General features: G+C 41.4%; 1 protein-coding gene across 8 annotated transcripts in view; it reads right to left on the bottom strand.

Moving 5' to 3' along the window:
- The window catches only part of Ccdc172 (coiled-coil domain containing 172), a 41,120-nt gene that overhangs the window by 15,485 nt on the left and 11,679 nt on the right, over positions 1-13,956 (bottom strand). For 4 of the 8 annotated variants that reach the window (NM_001373968.2, NM_029372.3, NM_001373969.2 and 1 more), the window contains 4 exons: positions 11,656-11,772; positions 10,183-10,348; positions 958-1,059; positions 256-358 (listed from right to left, as the gene is read on the bottom strand). In NM_001373968.2, the coding sequence (NP_001360897.2) occupies positions 256-358; positions 958-1,059; positions 10,183-10,348; positions 11,656-11,772 (488 nt within the window). The remainder of the gene's footprint in view (positions 1-255; positions 359-957; positions 1,060-10,182; positions 10,349-11,655; positions 11,773-13,956) is intronic. The other 4 variants (NM_001374039.1, XM_006527425.1, XM_006527422.1 and 1 more) reach the window with 3 other exon arrangements.

The raw sequence follows: 13,956 nt of genomic DNA, 5'->3' as shown, positions 1-13,956 counted from the left end.
TAACTCCTGAGATTTGTGTAAGCATCCATGAGAGAGCAGGGCTGACTCCTCACTGTCAGCTCCATGCCGTGAGCTGACGGAGCTGCGGTGCAGCGTGCTCTGGCCAGTGGAGTCCGCCTATCAGCAAGTTTCAGGGTACACACAGACTGAAGTGATGACTTTATCTGGGGCTTTAGAAGCCCACTCTCAGCTTTACACTGAGTTCTACTAACTCAAAACAGCTAACTTTATGAATAAGCACTAAAAGCTGCTTACCGCACGCACTCGGGATCATGTTGAGGCTTATCTCTTACTTTGGTTTTTTCTGCCTCTAGCTGTTTGGTGATACAAATGGCTTCAGTCTCTTCATCTTTAAGAACTAAACAATTAAGAAAATGTCTACAATCATTGAAGGATTGAGCCCAGATGTTATCTTTGACTCATGAAAAACTCTTAACTTTTGTGCTGTGTACCAAATATACAAAACCGCAACTTTTATTTTCTAATTTAACCTAGCAATTAAAGGCACATTTTGGACATAACGAGAACCAGCTCTAGCCAGGCCTGTAAGCCCAGCTGTGTGAGAAGCTAAGGCAGGAGGGTTGCAAGTCCAAGGACTTCATGGGCAACTTAAGACTTTCCTTCAAACACAAAATAGTAAAGCTCTGAGGATACAGCTGGATGGTGAGCGTGGGCACAGCTCCTGGAGCTCGGGCAGCTCGGGCAGCTTGTGCAGCCTAAACGCAATCCGCATTACACAGCTTGTGCAGCCTACACCCAGTCTCCACAAGTGGAAAAACAAGCAAAATAGACACCCGGCTCAAACACTGACCGACTCAGTTGCGTGTTTGATCCAGTTCTGCAAAACAGCAGAAGCACGGTCCACAGTGACAGCATATTTTTAGATACTGAAGCAGCACGGCAGTACACACAATACTGTATTTGTCAGCAAGATAAATGGACTCGTGAAGCTAGTACCTTTAAGCTTTTTCTGGAGAGTAAATAATTCTTGTAACAGTTCATTTTTTAGTTTTTGGAGTTCCCATAACTGTCCACGGTTACGTTCCACCGACTTCATTTCTAGAAACGAATACAGTTAACACCACAGAGTTACCCAGGGGTGAATGGAATCACAGAGGTAAACACTCTGCGCACTGCAAACCATCCCTGCTAGCATTGACGACAGAACTAAACACAAATAGCCATCTCGTGAATGAGAATCGATACCGTTGAACTACCCAGACTCCCAGAGCAGTGCACACATGCAGCGTCAACCCCATAAAAACTGCTAAGGATAGTCCTTATTCACAGAAATAGAAAATGCAAATCTGAAAGAGAGACAAATAGAAGAAAGCATCTAGGCTTTGGTGTCTTTGAATAGATCATCATGACTAATCTTCCATCGTCCAATAAAAATCCAAGCAACATCTGGTCAATTTTAAGTCCCAACAAGCCTCCTGTGACCCCTTCAGGAGCCATCTTTAGTAAACTAACCAGCATGCAGCAATCGCCAATACGACAGGCTAGCAGAATGAATGCAGAAATATGCCGTTAAGACCAAACAAAAGAAAACGTCACAACTTGCCAAGATGCTAAGAAAGCCACACTTCGTAACTGACACTCAGGATGGCATCCGCAGAATGTCCAGACAGGGCTACCAGCTTTTGCCATGCCTAACGGCCTCTACCTGCTGCCTGCTCCCCAGGGAACACCAATCCGCTTTAAGCCTGTTTCCTGGTTCTTAGTTTTCCTCTTCTGCCACAGATTTCGTGTCTCTAATCACGCATTCCACAGGCCTCTGAGTTTTTAAACTCAGTTCTATTTCCACTGTTTCTGCACTCTCTGGCTTTAATACCTTCTAGGGAACTGTCCTCATCAGTTACTGTCAGCCCCAGGTGTTCCTTTCATTTTCATAAAACGCCTCTTACTGAGATAGAACTACTGTATAATCAGCCCTTTAAAGCACACACTTCAGCAGGCTGTACCACGTTATCAGACCCTCGTCTGCTCCCGCTATTTGGGAGCACTCCATAGCCCCACTGGTGTTAGCACTGCGTAGTGCCCCCAGATCCTCCTGGGCAGCCACTGCTGCACCTGCTGTGGATTTGTCTGCGTATTCAGGACACTGAACCAAAGAAGAATCACAGTAAGCGTAATTTTGTGTCTGGGTTATTTTATACAATGCAATGATTTTAAGATCTACGCTCTACATGTATTTGTGTTTTATTCTTTTTCTTTAAAAAAATGAGCCCCTCCAAATTCTATGATATAGATATACCTCGTTTTGGCATTCAGAAGCTCTGGGGTTGCTTATGGGGCTACTCTGGTACCTCTGTAAACATATTTGTACACGTTCTTATGTGATTCCTGTTTAATTATCTTAAATACCTACATGTAAAATTAGGAATTCATGTATTTTTTAGGATGAATGGTCTAAGGAATCACCTGTTTCTTGGTGCAGTTGTGCCCACGACCTTCCCACTGCAGTTCTCAGTGTCTTTGCATGCATGCCACACTACCACAGACGGGTCTGTTACGTACTTGGGCTGTGCCACTGCACTTCTAATTTGCTTTCTTGACGGCTCATGGCATTGAGCTACATTTGCCCTTTCCTGCATCTTTTGGGGTGAATCTGCTTAAATATTTGTCCATTTAAAACCTGGCTATTTTTCAGTAAGGGTTTGTAAGGGTTGTCATATTCTGGTTCCCACTCTTATCAGATGTTTACAAATGCTTTCTCCCATTTTGCAGGCCTTTTCCCTCTGCAGACAGCATCCTTGAGGAAGTCCAAATTATCTATACTTCGTGCATATATCATAATATTGACTGTCTTTAAAATTCAAGGTCATGGAGTTATATCTGTGTTCTGTTTTAGGTGTTCTGTGTCTCTGGCTCCCATGTTTAGGCCTTTGGTTCATCACGAGTGACTTTTTTGTGCAGAATCAGCAGATGCTCGATTCACCATTTTGCATGTGACTGCCCAGTGTTAACACTATAAGAAACTATTCTTTCCCACTGAAGTATGTGACCATTCTCATCACAAATCATCTGACTGTGGGTGACACTGTTTCTTGACTTTAATTACATCTAATTGATCTACATGACCATCTTTGACCAATACCACAGTATCTTTACTACATCTCATCTATGGAAGTTTATACCTGGGAGGTCTGGGTCTCTCCTCACCGATATCAGTACTGTGTGCTGGTTATTTTACAGTCATTTAGCTAATGTTGGTAACAGGTGTTGCTGATTCTTTCTCCTTCATCTGGCAGTGTGGCCATCTCAAAAGTATTGGGTTCCAATCTATAATCACAGACTCCACAAAAGTTTACTTTAGTTCTTGGATTCCCTTCAATGATGTTGTCTATACTTCTTATCATGTGTATCTTGAACTTCTATTTAATACATTCCTAAGTATTTTAGCTTTTGGATATCATTGTATTTTATTTTGTATTTATATTGTAATGGATTTTCTTTTACATTTTTAAATCATTATTTATTGTGTATGTGAGTGCTGGCCTGAATGTATGTGTATGCCTGCAGAGGTCAGAGGAGGTTATCTGATCCCCTGAATCTGGAGTTACAGATGAATCCTCTGTGAGAGAACATGTATTTTAAAGTCCTGATCCCCCATGATTGCATCTTGCATGTTGTTTCACCCCACAATTCTGTTGGGCTTGCTGGCCCCAGGAGCTTTTATTTTTTGGCTTCCTTGGGATTTTATAGGGGAGAGGTCAGACTGTCAGCTGGGACACACACCTAAGAGAAACAGTTCTATGGAGCTTATTCTGGCTCTCAAGTCTCAGAGGGGACAGAATACTGAGGTGTGGGTGTGAGGTAGAGCAGAGCTTCCTCATGGAAGCCAGAAGTAGACATACAGTAGTAGATGGGGACAAGCACCCTTTAAAGCACTCCCCACGTGGCCCAGGCAACCCGGAGTTCATGATCCAATCATCTCTTATCAGCAGCTGGGGACCAGGCCATCAACACACTTCACACTTGAACCATAACACAAGCCCATTTCTTCACATATGAAGTCTTTTACTTCTTCCTTTTTCATACAAGTACCCTCCAGCTGCTTTCTTCCTGGACTTCTAGCTACAATCTCCAGCACTGTGCTGTGTGAACCTGGCTAGTGTAGACACACTTACTTTGCTCTTAGGCAGGCAACTTTTCCTTCTTCTACCATCAAGCCTAATATGAGCTTTGAGTTTTCCTCAAATTCCCTTTAAGCTGAGGAAATTCCCTTCTAGTTTCAGCTGACTAGATGTTTTATCAGAACCTGGCACTAGATCTTGCCAATTAGTTTCCTATGTTTATTTTTTATACCGCCCATTTAGCATTCCAGGATAGTCATGTCCCTGAATATTCTTACACTCACTGGGGCAGGTTTCATTTTCCATTCTAATTGCATCATCTCTGTCATTTCTGTTTACACTTTGGCTAAGCCACTTGTTTCACTGCCCTAAGTAATAATCCGTCACTTGATAATATGTTTAGGAGCTTTCTTACTGCATGTTAGACATTATATTACCAATACTGTTGAACACGTGAGCTTTGCTTTCTTCTAAGGTTTGCTGGGGCTCATACTGATGGGTGGGTAAGTTGCTTTGAAGTCAGGTTTATAACATTTTTAAAGGGGGAGTCTAAGGGAACATCTAGTCATAGGCTATTTCTTAATGTCATTCTTTTCAGATAGATTTTACTTTTTATTGTGTAAAAGTGTATGCACACTATATATGAACCTGGTGCCTGCCATGGTCAAATAGCACACTGAATCTTGTAGAACTGGAGTTACACATGATTGTGAGGCACCGTGTAGGTACTGGAACTGTACAGAGTCCTCTTCAAGAGCAACAGGTGCTCTTGACCACTGAGCCATCTGACTGTTGTGATCATGAGTGGAAACTGTCCACACCACGTTCAATCATTCTTTCCCTGACCTTGCTTCTACACTACAATACAAACTCCTATCTTTAAATTTCGTTGCTTATTTCTGGCACAGAATTTGCACAGCATATGATAGGTTCACAAGAAAACATGTGGAACTTAATTCAACGGATCGCAGTTGCCTTTAACTATTTGTTTCTAGCCAGGACAGCTGGCAGAGGTTAAGAACAGTTGTTCTTGCAGAGGACCTAGGTTGGGTTCCCTGTGTCCACATGCAGCTCAGTACTAGGGGTCCGACTCCACTTCTGCCCTCTTCAGGCTCCTGCGTGCCTATGATGCAGACACTTAGGCATCAACACACAAAATTAACTATACTTTTAAAATATTTTTTTCTGTTCATTAATTAAACAAAATGTCTATGAAAAGAAGAGCTGTCTCCTACTTCTTTCATCAATGAAAGAGTGGAGCAAAGGGCTCACTGATGCGCTCAGGACACACATGGGCCTTCTGATACCACGGTGCCTCAGCATGGTGGTCAGCATGATCCAATATGCTTCCACAGTCAGCCTTATGACACTGAGTAAAGAATAACGGAGACATTGTGGATTTAAATATCCCTGAGACACAGAATATGCTGTTTTCAGTCCTGTCTCTCTATCTAGGCTAAATAATCTGAAGATTTATCTGTCTGTCTGTCTGCCTATCTACTTTATTTGCCAGTATCTATCTATCTATCTATCTATCTATCTATCTATCTATCTATCTATCTATCTATCTGCCAGTAAAAAATTAGGTGTGAGGAAATACAAAGTTCACAAAAAGAAGATCTGGTCTACTGCAGGGGATCTTGGGAGGCTAAACCCAGTTTCTCCTTGATGGGTGAGTATTTTAATGGTCTTTGGGGGGGTGTCTTCCTTCCCCCATTTAGGTTTGGTCAGTTTGAAAACAGATGGGGGTTGGGGGAACCCTACTGACAGGAGAAAAAGCCTGCCCAGCTCTGGACTCAGGTCAGAAGAGGGAGGAAAAAAATCTGCTCGTTCTGACAGCTCACCATCTTTCTATCTAGACATGGCCCCTCTTCCTTGAAAACTGATTGTTTAAGCACACAAAAAAAAAAACAATGGACAACCTCCCAACAACACTCACAGAACTGAGGAATTAAACCCTGTGTTTTAAGGTAAGCTCTCCTCTCCATTTTCCTACTGCCTCATTTTTATTTTACATTTTAATTTACAGACTTACTGAGCTACAACTGATTAGAGTAATTGCTTTCATTTTCTTCCTAGTCATCTATCGATAACTCTGATGCTTTTTGTTTTCCTGGTTTGGTGTGTTTGATTGATTGATTTCTAAACAGGGTCTCACTGGCTAGTCTGAAACTTCCTGTGCAGAGCTCGCTGATCTCAAACTCAAACTCACAAAGTTCTTTCTGCCTGCAGAGCTCAGCCTACTGAATACTGGAATTAATTGTGTACCACCAAGCCAGACTAATAACTAGGTTTTTATGGTTATAATTATTAAACCAAACTCAGATAAGCAAATTCACTCTCATCTTTTAACAGTTTACTATATATTCACTGCAAATCATTAATAGACTAACAATGAATTGATTATTAATCAGTGTCAAATTATAGTATGTATCTTATTTCCTATCCAGAAAAAAAACTGATTTATGACTTGAGAGAAGTGAACACAGAAAATACTCTAAGCAAAAGTTATGACAAACATGAAATGGTTAAGCCATCAATTTGTAAATTACCAAAAGTTTATAGCAGATAAACTTGATGTTTCACAAGTTTTATATATATATATATACACACACATGCATATATATACATATGTGTGTGTGTATATATATGTGTGTATGTATATGTGTGTATATACATATACATATGAAACCAGTTATTCCACATTCCTAATTACTCAGGTGCCAAATGCTGGCCTCTACCCCGTGGATCTTCACAAGAGAACCAGATGCTGTGCACTGTTGACACTGTCGCTACAACCCTTACCCAAGTATAACCTCTCTCCTCCAGACTCCAGCTGCTCTCTCCTGCTCACTCTACATTGCCCTGTTTGGGAATCTACTCAACAGCTGTCAGAATAATTTGTTTGTCTGACCATCTATGTATCTACCTATCTACCTACTTATCGTGTGTGTGTGTGTGTGTGTGTGTGTGTGTGTGTGTGTGTATGTGTACCACATGTAGGCACACATGCCCTCAGAGGCAGAAGCTGTTGGTTGCATCCTGGAACTGCAATCACAGGTGGCTATGTTCCTGCACGTTTTGAACAGACTCAAGCACTAAGCTGTATCTAGGGCCCGTGCATGTGGCAGTGGAAGTACAGAAAAGGAACCCTTCAACTTTGAGCAGACAGTGGAGCCACCAGGACAGTGCAGTGTGGTCGCTTTCATTTGTCTTTTTGCTTGTCAGGGTTTACTCTTCCATTCCTGCTTTTAATCTGTGCCACCACATTTGTTATCCCCTGACATGTGCGTCCCCATATTCGGCCACCCTCAGCTTCCTCCGTTTTTATCTTCCTTTTATCCTATAACAGCGATGAGCCACAGAAGTGCACTGCATTCTGTATAATCCCCACGTCTACTCTTCATGGCTGTTGTTATTATATTTTCCTCCTCAAGTGCCTCCTTTCTGTGTCACATATCTTCCATGGTTTATTGCTATTTTTGTGTGGGCACGTGTATTTACATTTGTCCACGTATGTATGTATGTGCATTGAGGCCAGAGAACCGCAAAATCAGGTTCATTTGTGTTAGGAAATCTGAATGTAGAACAAGGTTCTTTACCTATAGACAGGCAATAATCATAAGAAAACTCAGTGGGGAAACTCACTTAAAATATACTGATACTTAAAGAAACAGTAACAAGAAAAGTCAAGACAACTGAAACATTTCTTACATTGTGTGTGCATGCTTGCATGTGTGTGTGCGCATGTGCAGGTGCATGCATACTACATCATACATGTAGTAGTAAGAAGACAACTTGTAAGAGTCAGTTCTTTACTTCCACCATGAGATCAAAGTCAGGTCCTTGGGCTTAGCTGCAAGCCCTTAAGCTGCTGAACCACCTTGCTGCCCCATCTTTAGTTTTCTGATAGAAAGACTCAGGATTAGGAGATAGTGATTAGAAGATAACAATTCTCCCTAAGTTCACTAATAAATTAATGTAACTCAAATTAAAATACAAGACACTTTTTAACTTTACAAAACTTAACTCTTACCTAAGAAAATTTATACAGAATAATTGATATGAAAAGTTGTAAGTGATATGAAATTCATGTTTCTTTCTTCATGTGAGTTTATTTGTATTTGGGATCTTTATCATATAAACCCTACCAGCCTTAGATATTCTTTTATTTAAGTTAACATAAGCATTAGTTACTTACAAACCTCCAAAATATGCTGCCTGAACTATAAAATTTTAGTATGTTAAATTTACATTATAACTCAATTAATGCTCCTTTATTTCCCCTTAATCAGTGAGTTATTTATAGGTATGCCATCTAATTTTCAAATGTTTATATTTTGCTGGATACTTTTTATGCTTGTTATTTTTTTTTAGTTATTAACTTATGTTGAGAAAATACAGTGTATTATAACTGACTGAAAACTAAACTTTTCAAAATAAAATTCTTTTAACCTCAGTGACATCTCTTTATTTAGTTATATAACAATATAACTGTTAGCTTGTTATGGTTATTGTATACACAAATTATTTATTAACTTAAAATACTTGTTAATTATGTATGTATGTATGTATGTATGTGTATGTGCACATGTTCAAGCAGATCAGAGGCATTTCAGATCCCATAGAGCTGAGCATACAGGCAGCTGTGATCTGCCTGATGTGGGTGCTGGGAGTGGACCTTGGGTGTCCATCAAAAATGATGCACGCCCTTCCCTGCTGAAACATCTCTCCAGCCTCCTCCATTAGCTTTCAGCCAAGCTGCACCTCAAAGTCTCTTTGCCTTTCTCCTCCATGGTACATAGAGGAGTATATGTGTGTCAGTCTGTTCTGCTCTGTCTTCTAGCTGCAGTGACTGGCTCACTAACATTAACTGTTAATTGGTAACACAGATGAACAGTCTACTGTGTTGATATTTGCTTCACTGGTTTGCTCTTCCTTACACGTCTCACTCTGGCTACATCACGAGATATTCTGAGATTACCTTTGATTTGTGTGCTGCTCTAGCAACGCATCTTTGCATTTCCTTACTGGCTGCTTTAGGAATTAAAACAAACACGTGTCAGTGAAGATAAACCCACAGCCCTGCTAGGAAATCATGATCTAAAGATAAAACACACTGTATAAATTTAAACTCTTTGTTTTGATCAGAAATAAATCTACCATGATGCTTCAGAAAATCATTCAGTCAAGCTTGCTGGCCAGGTATAGAGAGAGGGCAAGTTGTAATCAGGATATATTGTATGAAAAAGAATCTATTTTCAATAGAGGGAAAACACTTAAGAATATTGTTTCTCAGTGTTGTGTTTCAGCAAAAGCCAAAATCAAAAAGTCTGATCTCAGGAAGATTTGTGGTTACAGCCTTTTCTTTTCTCCCTAGTTGAATTAACCGCAGTAAGATTCATCTAGAGTCACAAAGTCTTTAAGAGAACCATATTTCCATAAGCCCAGTCACGGTAAAAATGTCAAAGAAGCCCTTAACTGCCCAAACTCCTACAGAACAGAAGCAAGCTTTAAAAAGGTGTTGCTGCAAGCACAAGGCATCCTTCACAAAAAAAGGAAGGAATGGCCCAGACTGGAAGCAGGAAAACAGAGGGAGGAACTAACACTCTGCATGGCAGCCACACGCAGCAGGACGGTGACCTAGTCCTAACAAGGCCACTGTGGGACAATGGCACCATGCTGTCTTCTGGTCTCATAAGACATCAAACATTCACATTAGATGGAAAATCAAATGCTCAGTTCACAGTGTACCTCTGAAGAATCTGACACTGCTCATAACAAAACCATATATTCATGAGGACAGTATACATTTATTAAGTGAAAGGCCTAACCCCATAGTGATGGAATTTACCTTTACACACGCTGACCTGGAAACATGTTCACTCACAGTGACTCATTGTAACTGGGCCTGACGATGCTTATTTGTAAACCTCAGCACTTGCAGATCTGACACAGGAAGGTCACAGCAAGTCTGAGGCCAGCCTGCACTACAAGTTCCAAGCCAGTCTGTGTGACATAGTGAATCCTGCTTCAAAAACAAACATGCAAACACCACCTCCATTTCATGAACAACAGACAAATGGTAACTGTGTACTCATACCCCTTCTCAAAACATCTGCCTGGCTGTCTAAGTCAGCCATTTCCATCTCGATATTTTCTTTCATCAAAGTATCTCTTTTCTTGGTTATTTCATAATTGTCATTGAAGTCTGTAATTTCCTTAATAAATCTTTCCTCTTCCTCTGTGGTTTTATTCTTTATAGCCTCCTGAAAAGCAGAAATAAGTAAGTGACCAAATGTGACACACACGGGCTGCACCATCCCTACATGATCAGAGTACAATTATCTGAGGTCAGCAGCAGTGTTGACGGCCCTGCCTCTGTTGTCCCCTCAGCAGCCTGTGCTGTGCTGCCCAAGGATGCGCTTTAAAGACCGAGGCTGTTCCACGACAGCCTCCATTTGCAAGCTTTATCTTTACAGATTTGTGAGAATTAATGAAGTAGAAATTCTGACATTTATCTGTGAATTTACTTCATAATCATATATGCTACTTTGTCGACATAATGTACAATTAGGTGGAGGAGTAACATCAAAATGGAAAATTACAACCTTTACTCAAAGGAACAATGGCTGCTTACAGGAGAAGGAAAACCTGATCATCTGAAGCCAGATTATGCAGTCATTCCAAAGTTAGTTCTAAATAAGCTTTTGTGTTGCGAATGAAATGTCCACAGGACATGAAAATATGAATTTAAAAGAATCTCTGGATGGTGCAAAAATCTATCTTATGACAGCACTAGATTCACTGGTTTCTGTATTTTTATTTTTGGCTGTATGCCAACTATGAGGAATCACATTTAGAAGTTGGTCATGTCCTAAGCTGTATTTTTATTATTCTTAAATATATTTTATGTAATTCCTTTCATTTACTTATTTGGGGGGTGTGTGTAAGTTTTGGTGTGACTGTACTGTGGCACACATGTGAAGGTCGGGGGACAACTTGCAGGAGCCAGTTCTCTCCTTCCACGGCTGGTTCCAGGGACTGAAAGATCATCAGATTTGATGGCGACACCTTTATCCACTGAGTCCTCTCATTGGCTCAAATGTATTTTCTTCAAAATGTCAACTCAGGACTAGTCACATCTCCAAATTGCCCTGTAATCATAACTGCTGCTTGGCTTGTTGACTTTGACTTAAGATAAAAAGATTAGCAATATCTTTTCAGCCATGCCCATAAGTATGCCTAGAAGTATAAAACTTCTCTGCTAACCAGGAGCATTAAAAGTGGGTCTCAACACCAGAGTGGTTAAAAGCAGTGGTACTGCTTCTCTTGGGCCCATCCAACTGCAGATAGTTCCCACATTACATCCTCAAGTCTCCCATCCAGGACAAGTCTTTCCAGCTGTACTGCTCTCCTGGCTGGCTTCAAACAGCCCTTAAGACTTGTTGTTTGAATAGTACTGTCAGCTGATACGGGTACAGATAACTTTGTCAAAGTGAAGCTGCACATACTGAAACGCCTTTGACACAGTTAGATTGCTGACTGAGATGTTTCTCAGTGGCTGGAGACTTACGCAGGCTTGGAGCAGTGTGTCCCGCTCGCTGATAATCTCACTGAGCTGTCTCTCTAATGCGTTTTCATGGGTTTTCAGAAGCTCTAAGAGGAAAGATTTCTCAGACAACTGCTGAACCTTCAAAAGGAAAATACAGAAATCAGAACGAAGCAAATGGATACAGATCTGAGGGCTCAGTTAATTGAACAGGCCTGCAATTGTTACATACGACTCCCTGCATGCACTGCTCTAAGTGACTGCCGGTCCTGAGCTCAGTGTCCTCACAGCTTACAGAGTAGACAGACTCTGGGCTCCTGAGGGGCACAGCTGGTTTCTTTTTCCTCCCACATTCAGCACAAGTGTTAGCTGAGTACTGCAGCATCTGACCATGCACACTGAAGCCCACGTCTGGACAGCTTGTTTCAAGGAGCAGGCTTCTAGTCTCACAACTTAGAAAGAATCAATCGCTGTGACCACCAAACATGGGAAAATCTCTACAGCCCAGACCCAGGTTTATGACGTTAACTATGCATAAAGTAGACGTAAATTTGGCTAAATATCCCAAATACATTTTGAGAACCCAACCTTTGAATTTTACCCATTTACTCAGGGGTCTTATTTTTAGAGGCTCAGTGGTAGGTAGCAAGGTCAGCACTGGCAGGTGGCTGAAAGCTAAGGAAGCGAAATCCATCCTTGCCTCTTGCAGGCATTCACCCAACAGATCCTTACAAACAGGATCAGAGACCACCATCTCCCCCTCCCTCCCAAAAATTTAACTTTTGTGCCCCATTTTATTCTAAAGAGCAAAAGATTTCATAAGCACCGATATTATTTCATTTGGACTTTAAAAACAGTTCCTTCTGAGACAAAGTCAGAATGAAAGGCCAAGAAACTAAAATAGTTTGTCTGCAGCATTCAGTACTGGTCCTCATGACAGTGTGTTACCTCCAGCTTGGGGCTGTTCTCATCTCTACAGAGAAAAGAAAAATGATATAAATTCAACTTAAATTGCAGAAAGCAAGATTTATGTTAGTTATAAGAACTTCCTCAAGGTGAGAGACGGGTTGTGAAATCTGTGTCCCAGAAGACACTGAGCAGTAAAGAGCCTGGGAGCAGTCTATTCCAGAGCCACGGGGTTGGCTTCAAAGACATTTTGAAATATTACAGCTAGTAAGTCCTAGGAATACTGGCATTTAGAAAAAAATAGCTGACGTGAAATAGAAACACGATCTTCCATTTCTATAAGGTGTAGCACAGCCGCCCGACCTGGGTCCTGGGTGCAGTTCCCATCAACCGTATCTGAAGACACAGACACAGATAAAGACATACATTTGCATGACTGAGGTAATGCCTGAAACCCCCGGGAGGACAGTGAGGGGCTTCGTGTCCCTGATGCAGAATCAGGAAATGCAGTTTCCAGACTTTAACGTCACACGCAAGGCAGCAGGGCAGACAAGGAAAGGATCAAAGCAGCCCCTCATTTGTTCAGTGTAAGAACACGACGACGCTTCATTGCTGTTATACAAAGGAGACTAAGATCAGCCCACAAGTTCAAGATTTTATAAAGGACGTTTAATTGATTAGGGGTAAGCATGGGGTTAAAATCCAGGTCTCTCAGCATCCTTCTTGCTAAATCACGGCATTAAAATGGAAATGCTAAAGCTGCCTCTGAGTAATTCTGATAATAAAAAGAACTTCAGCACCACTGCCCATAACAATGCTTCAGACACAGATGAGTCAGCAGTGCCCAGCCGTGTGACACTGTGACTCAACAGTGTCTCAGACACAGATCACGTTGGAAAACTGTACACGTGAGTTACCAAAAAAAAAAAAAAAAAAAAAAAAGAGAGAAAAAATGGCAAATGAGTCTCGTATTTTCCTTAAGTGTCCTGGACTAAGGGGCGGGCACTCAGGCTGCAGGCTCTGGTTAATGTGCTAATAGTACACATTCAGGATTGACATTCTTGACTTCTGTTTCTGATACGGATTCTCAGAAAACAGAGGGTGGAAGGAAAAGAACCAACTGCACAAAGTCGTCCTCTGAGCTCCACACACTCACAGCCACACCCACCCATGCTTACTCACTCACTTTCTCCTTCACACAGACACACACACACACACACACACACACACGCACTTTTTTTAACACTCGTGACAACCAAGGGGAAAGCACAACAGAGGAAGTGGGAGAAGGTGGAAAGTCACTGCCCCGAAGGGAGATGGGCTTCCTACATGCCGCCTCCCAGTGCTATGGTCATCAATGGGTCAGGGTACAGATGAGGTGACACTGAAATTGGGTGACCTGGCTCTATTCTTTATTAG

Source organism: Mus musculus, chromosome 19 (assembly GCF_000001635.26).
Source record: "Mus musculus strain C57BL/6J chromosome 19, GRCm38.p6 C57BL/6J".
In the NCBI taxonomy this organism is placed as follows: domain Eukaryota; kingdom Metazoa; phylum Chordata; class Mammalia; order Rodentia; family Muridae; genus Mus; species Mus musculus.
This window is presented reverse-complemented; position numbering and strand designations above follow the sequence as displayed.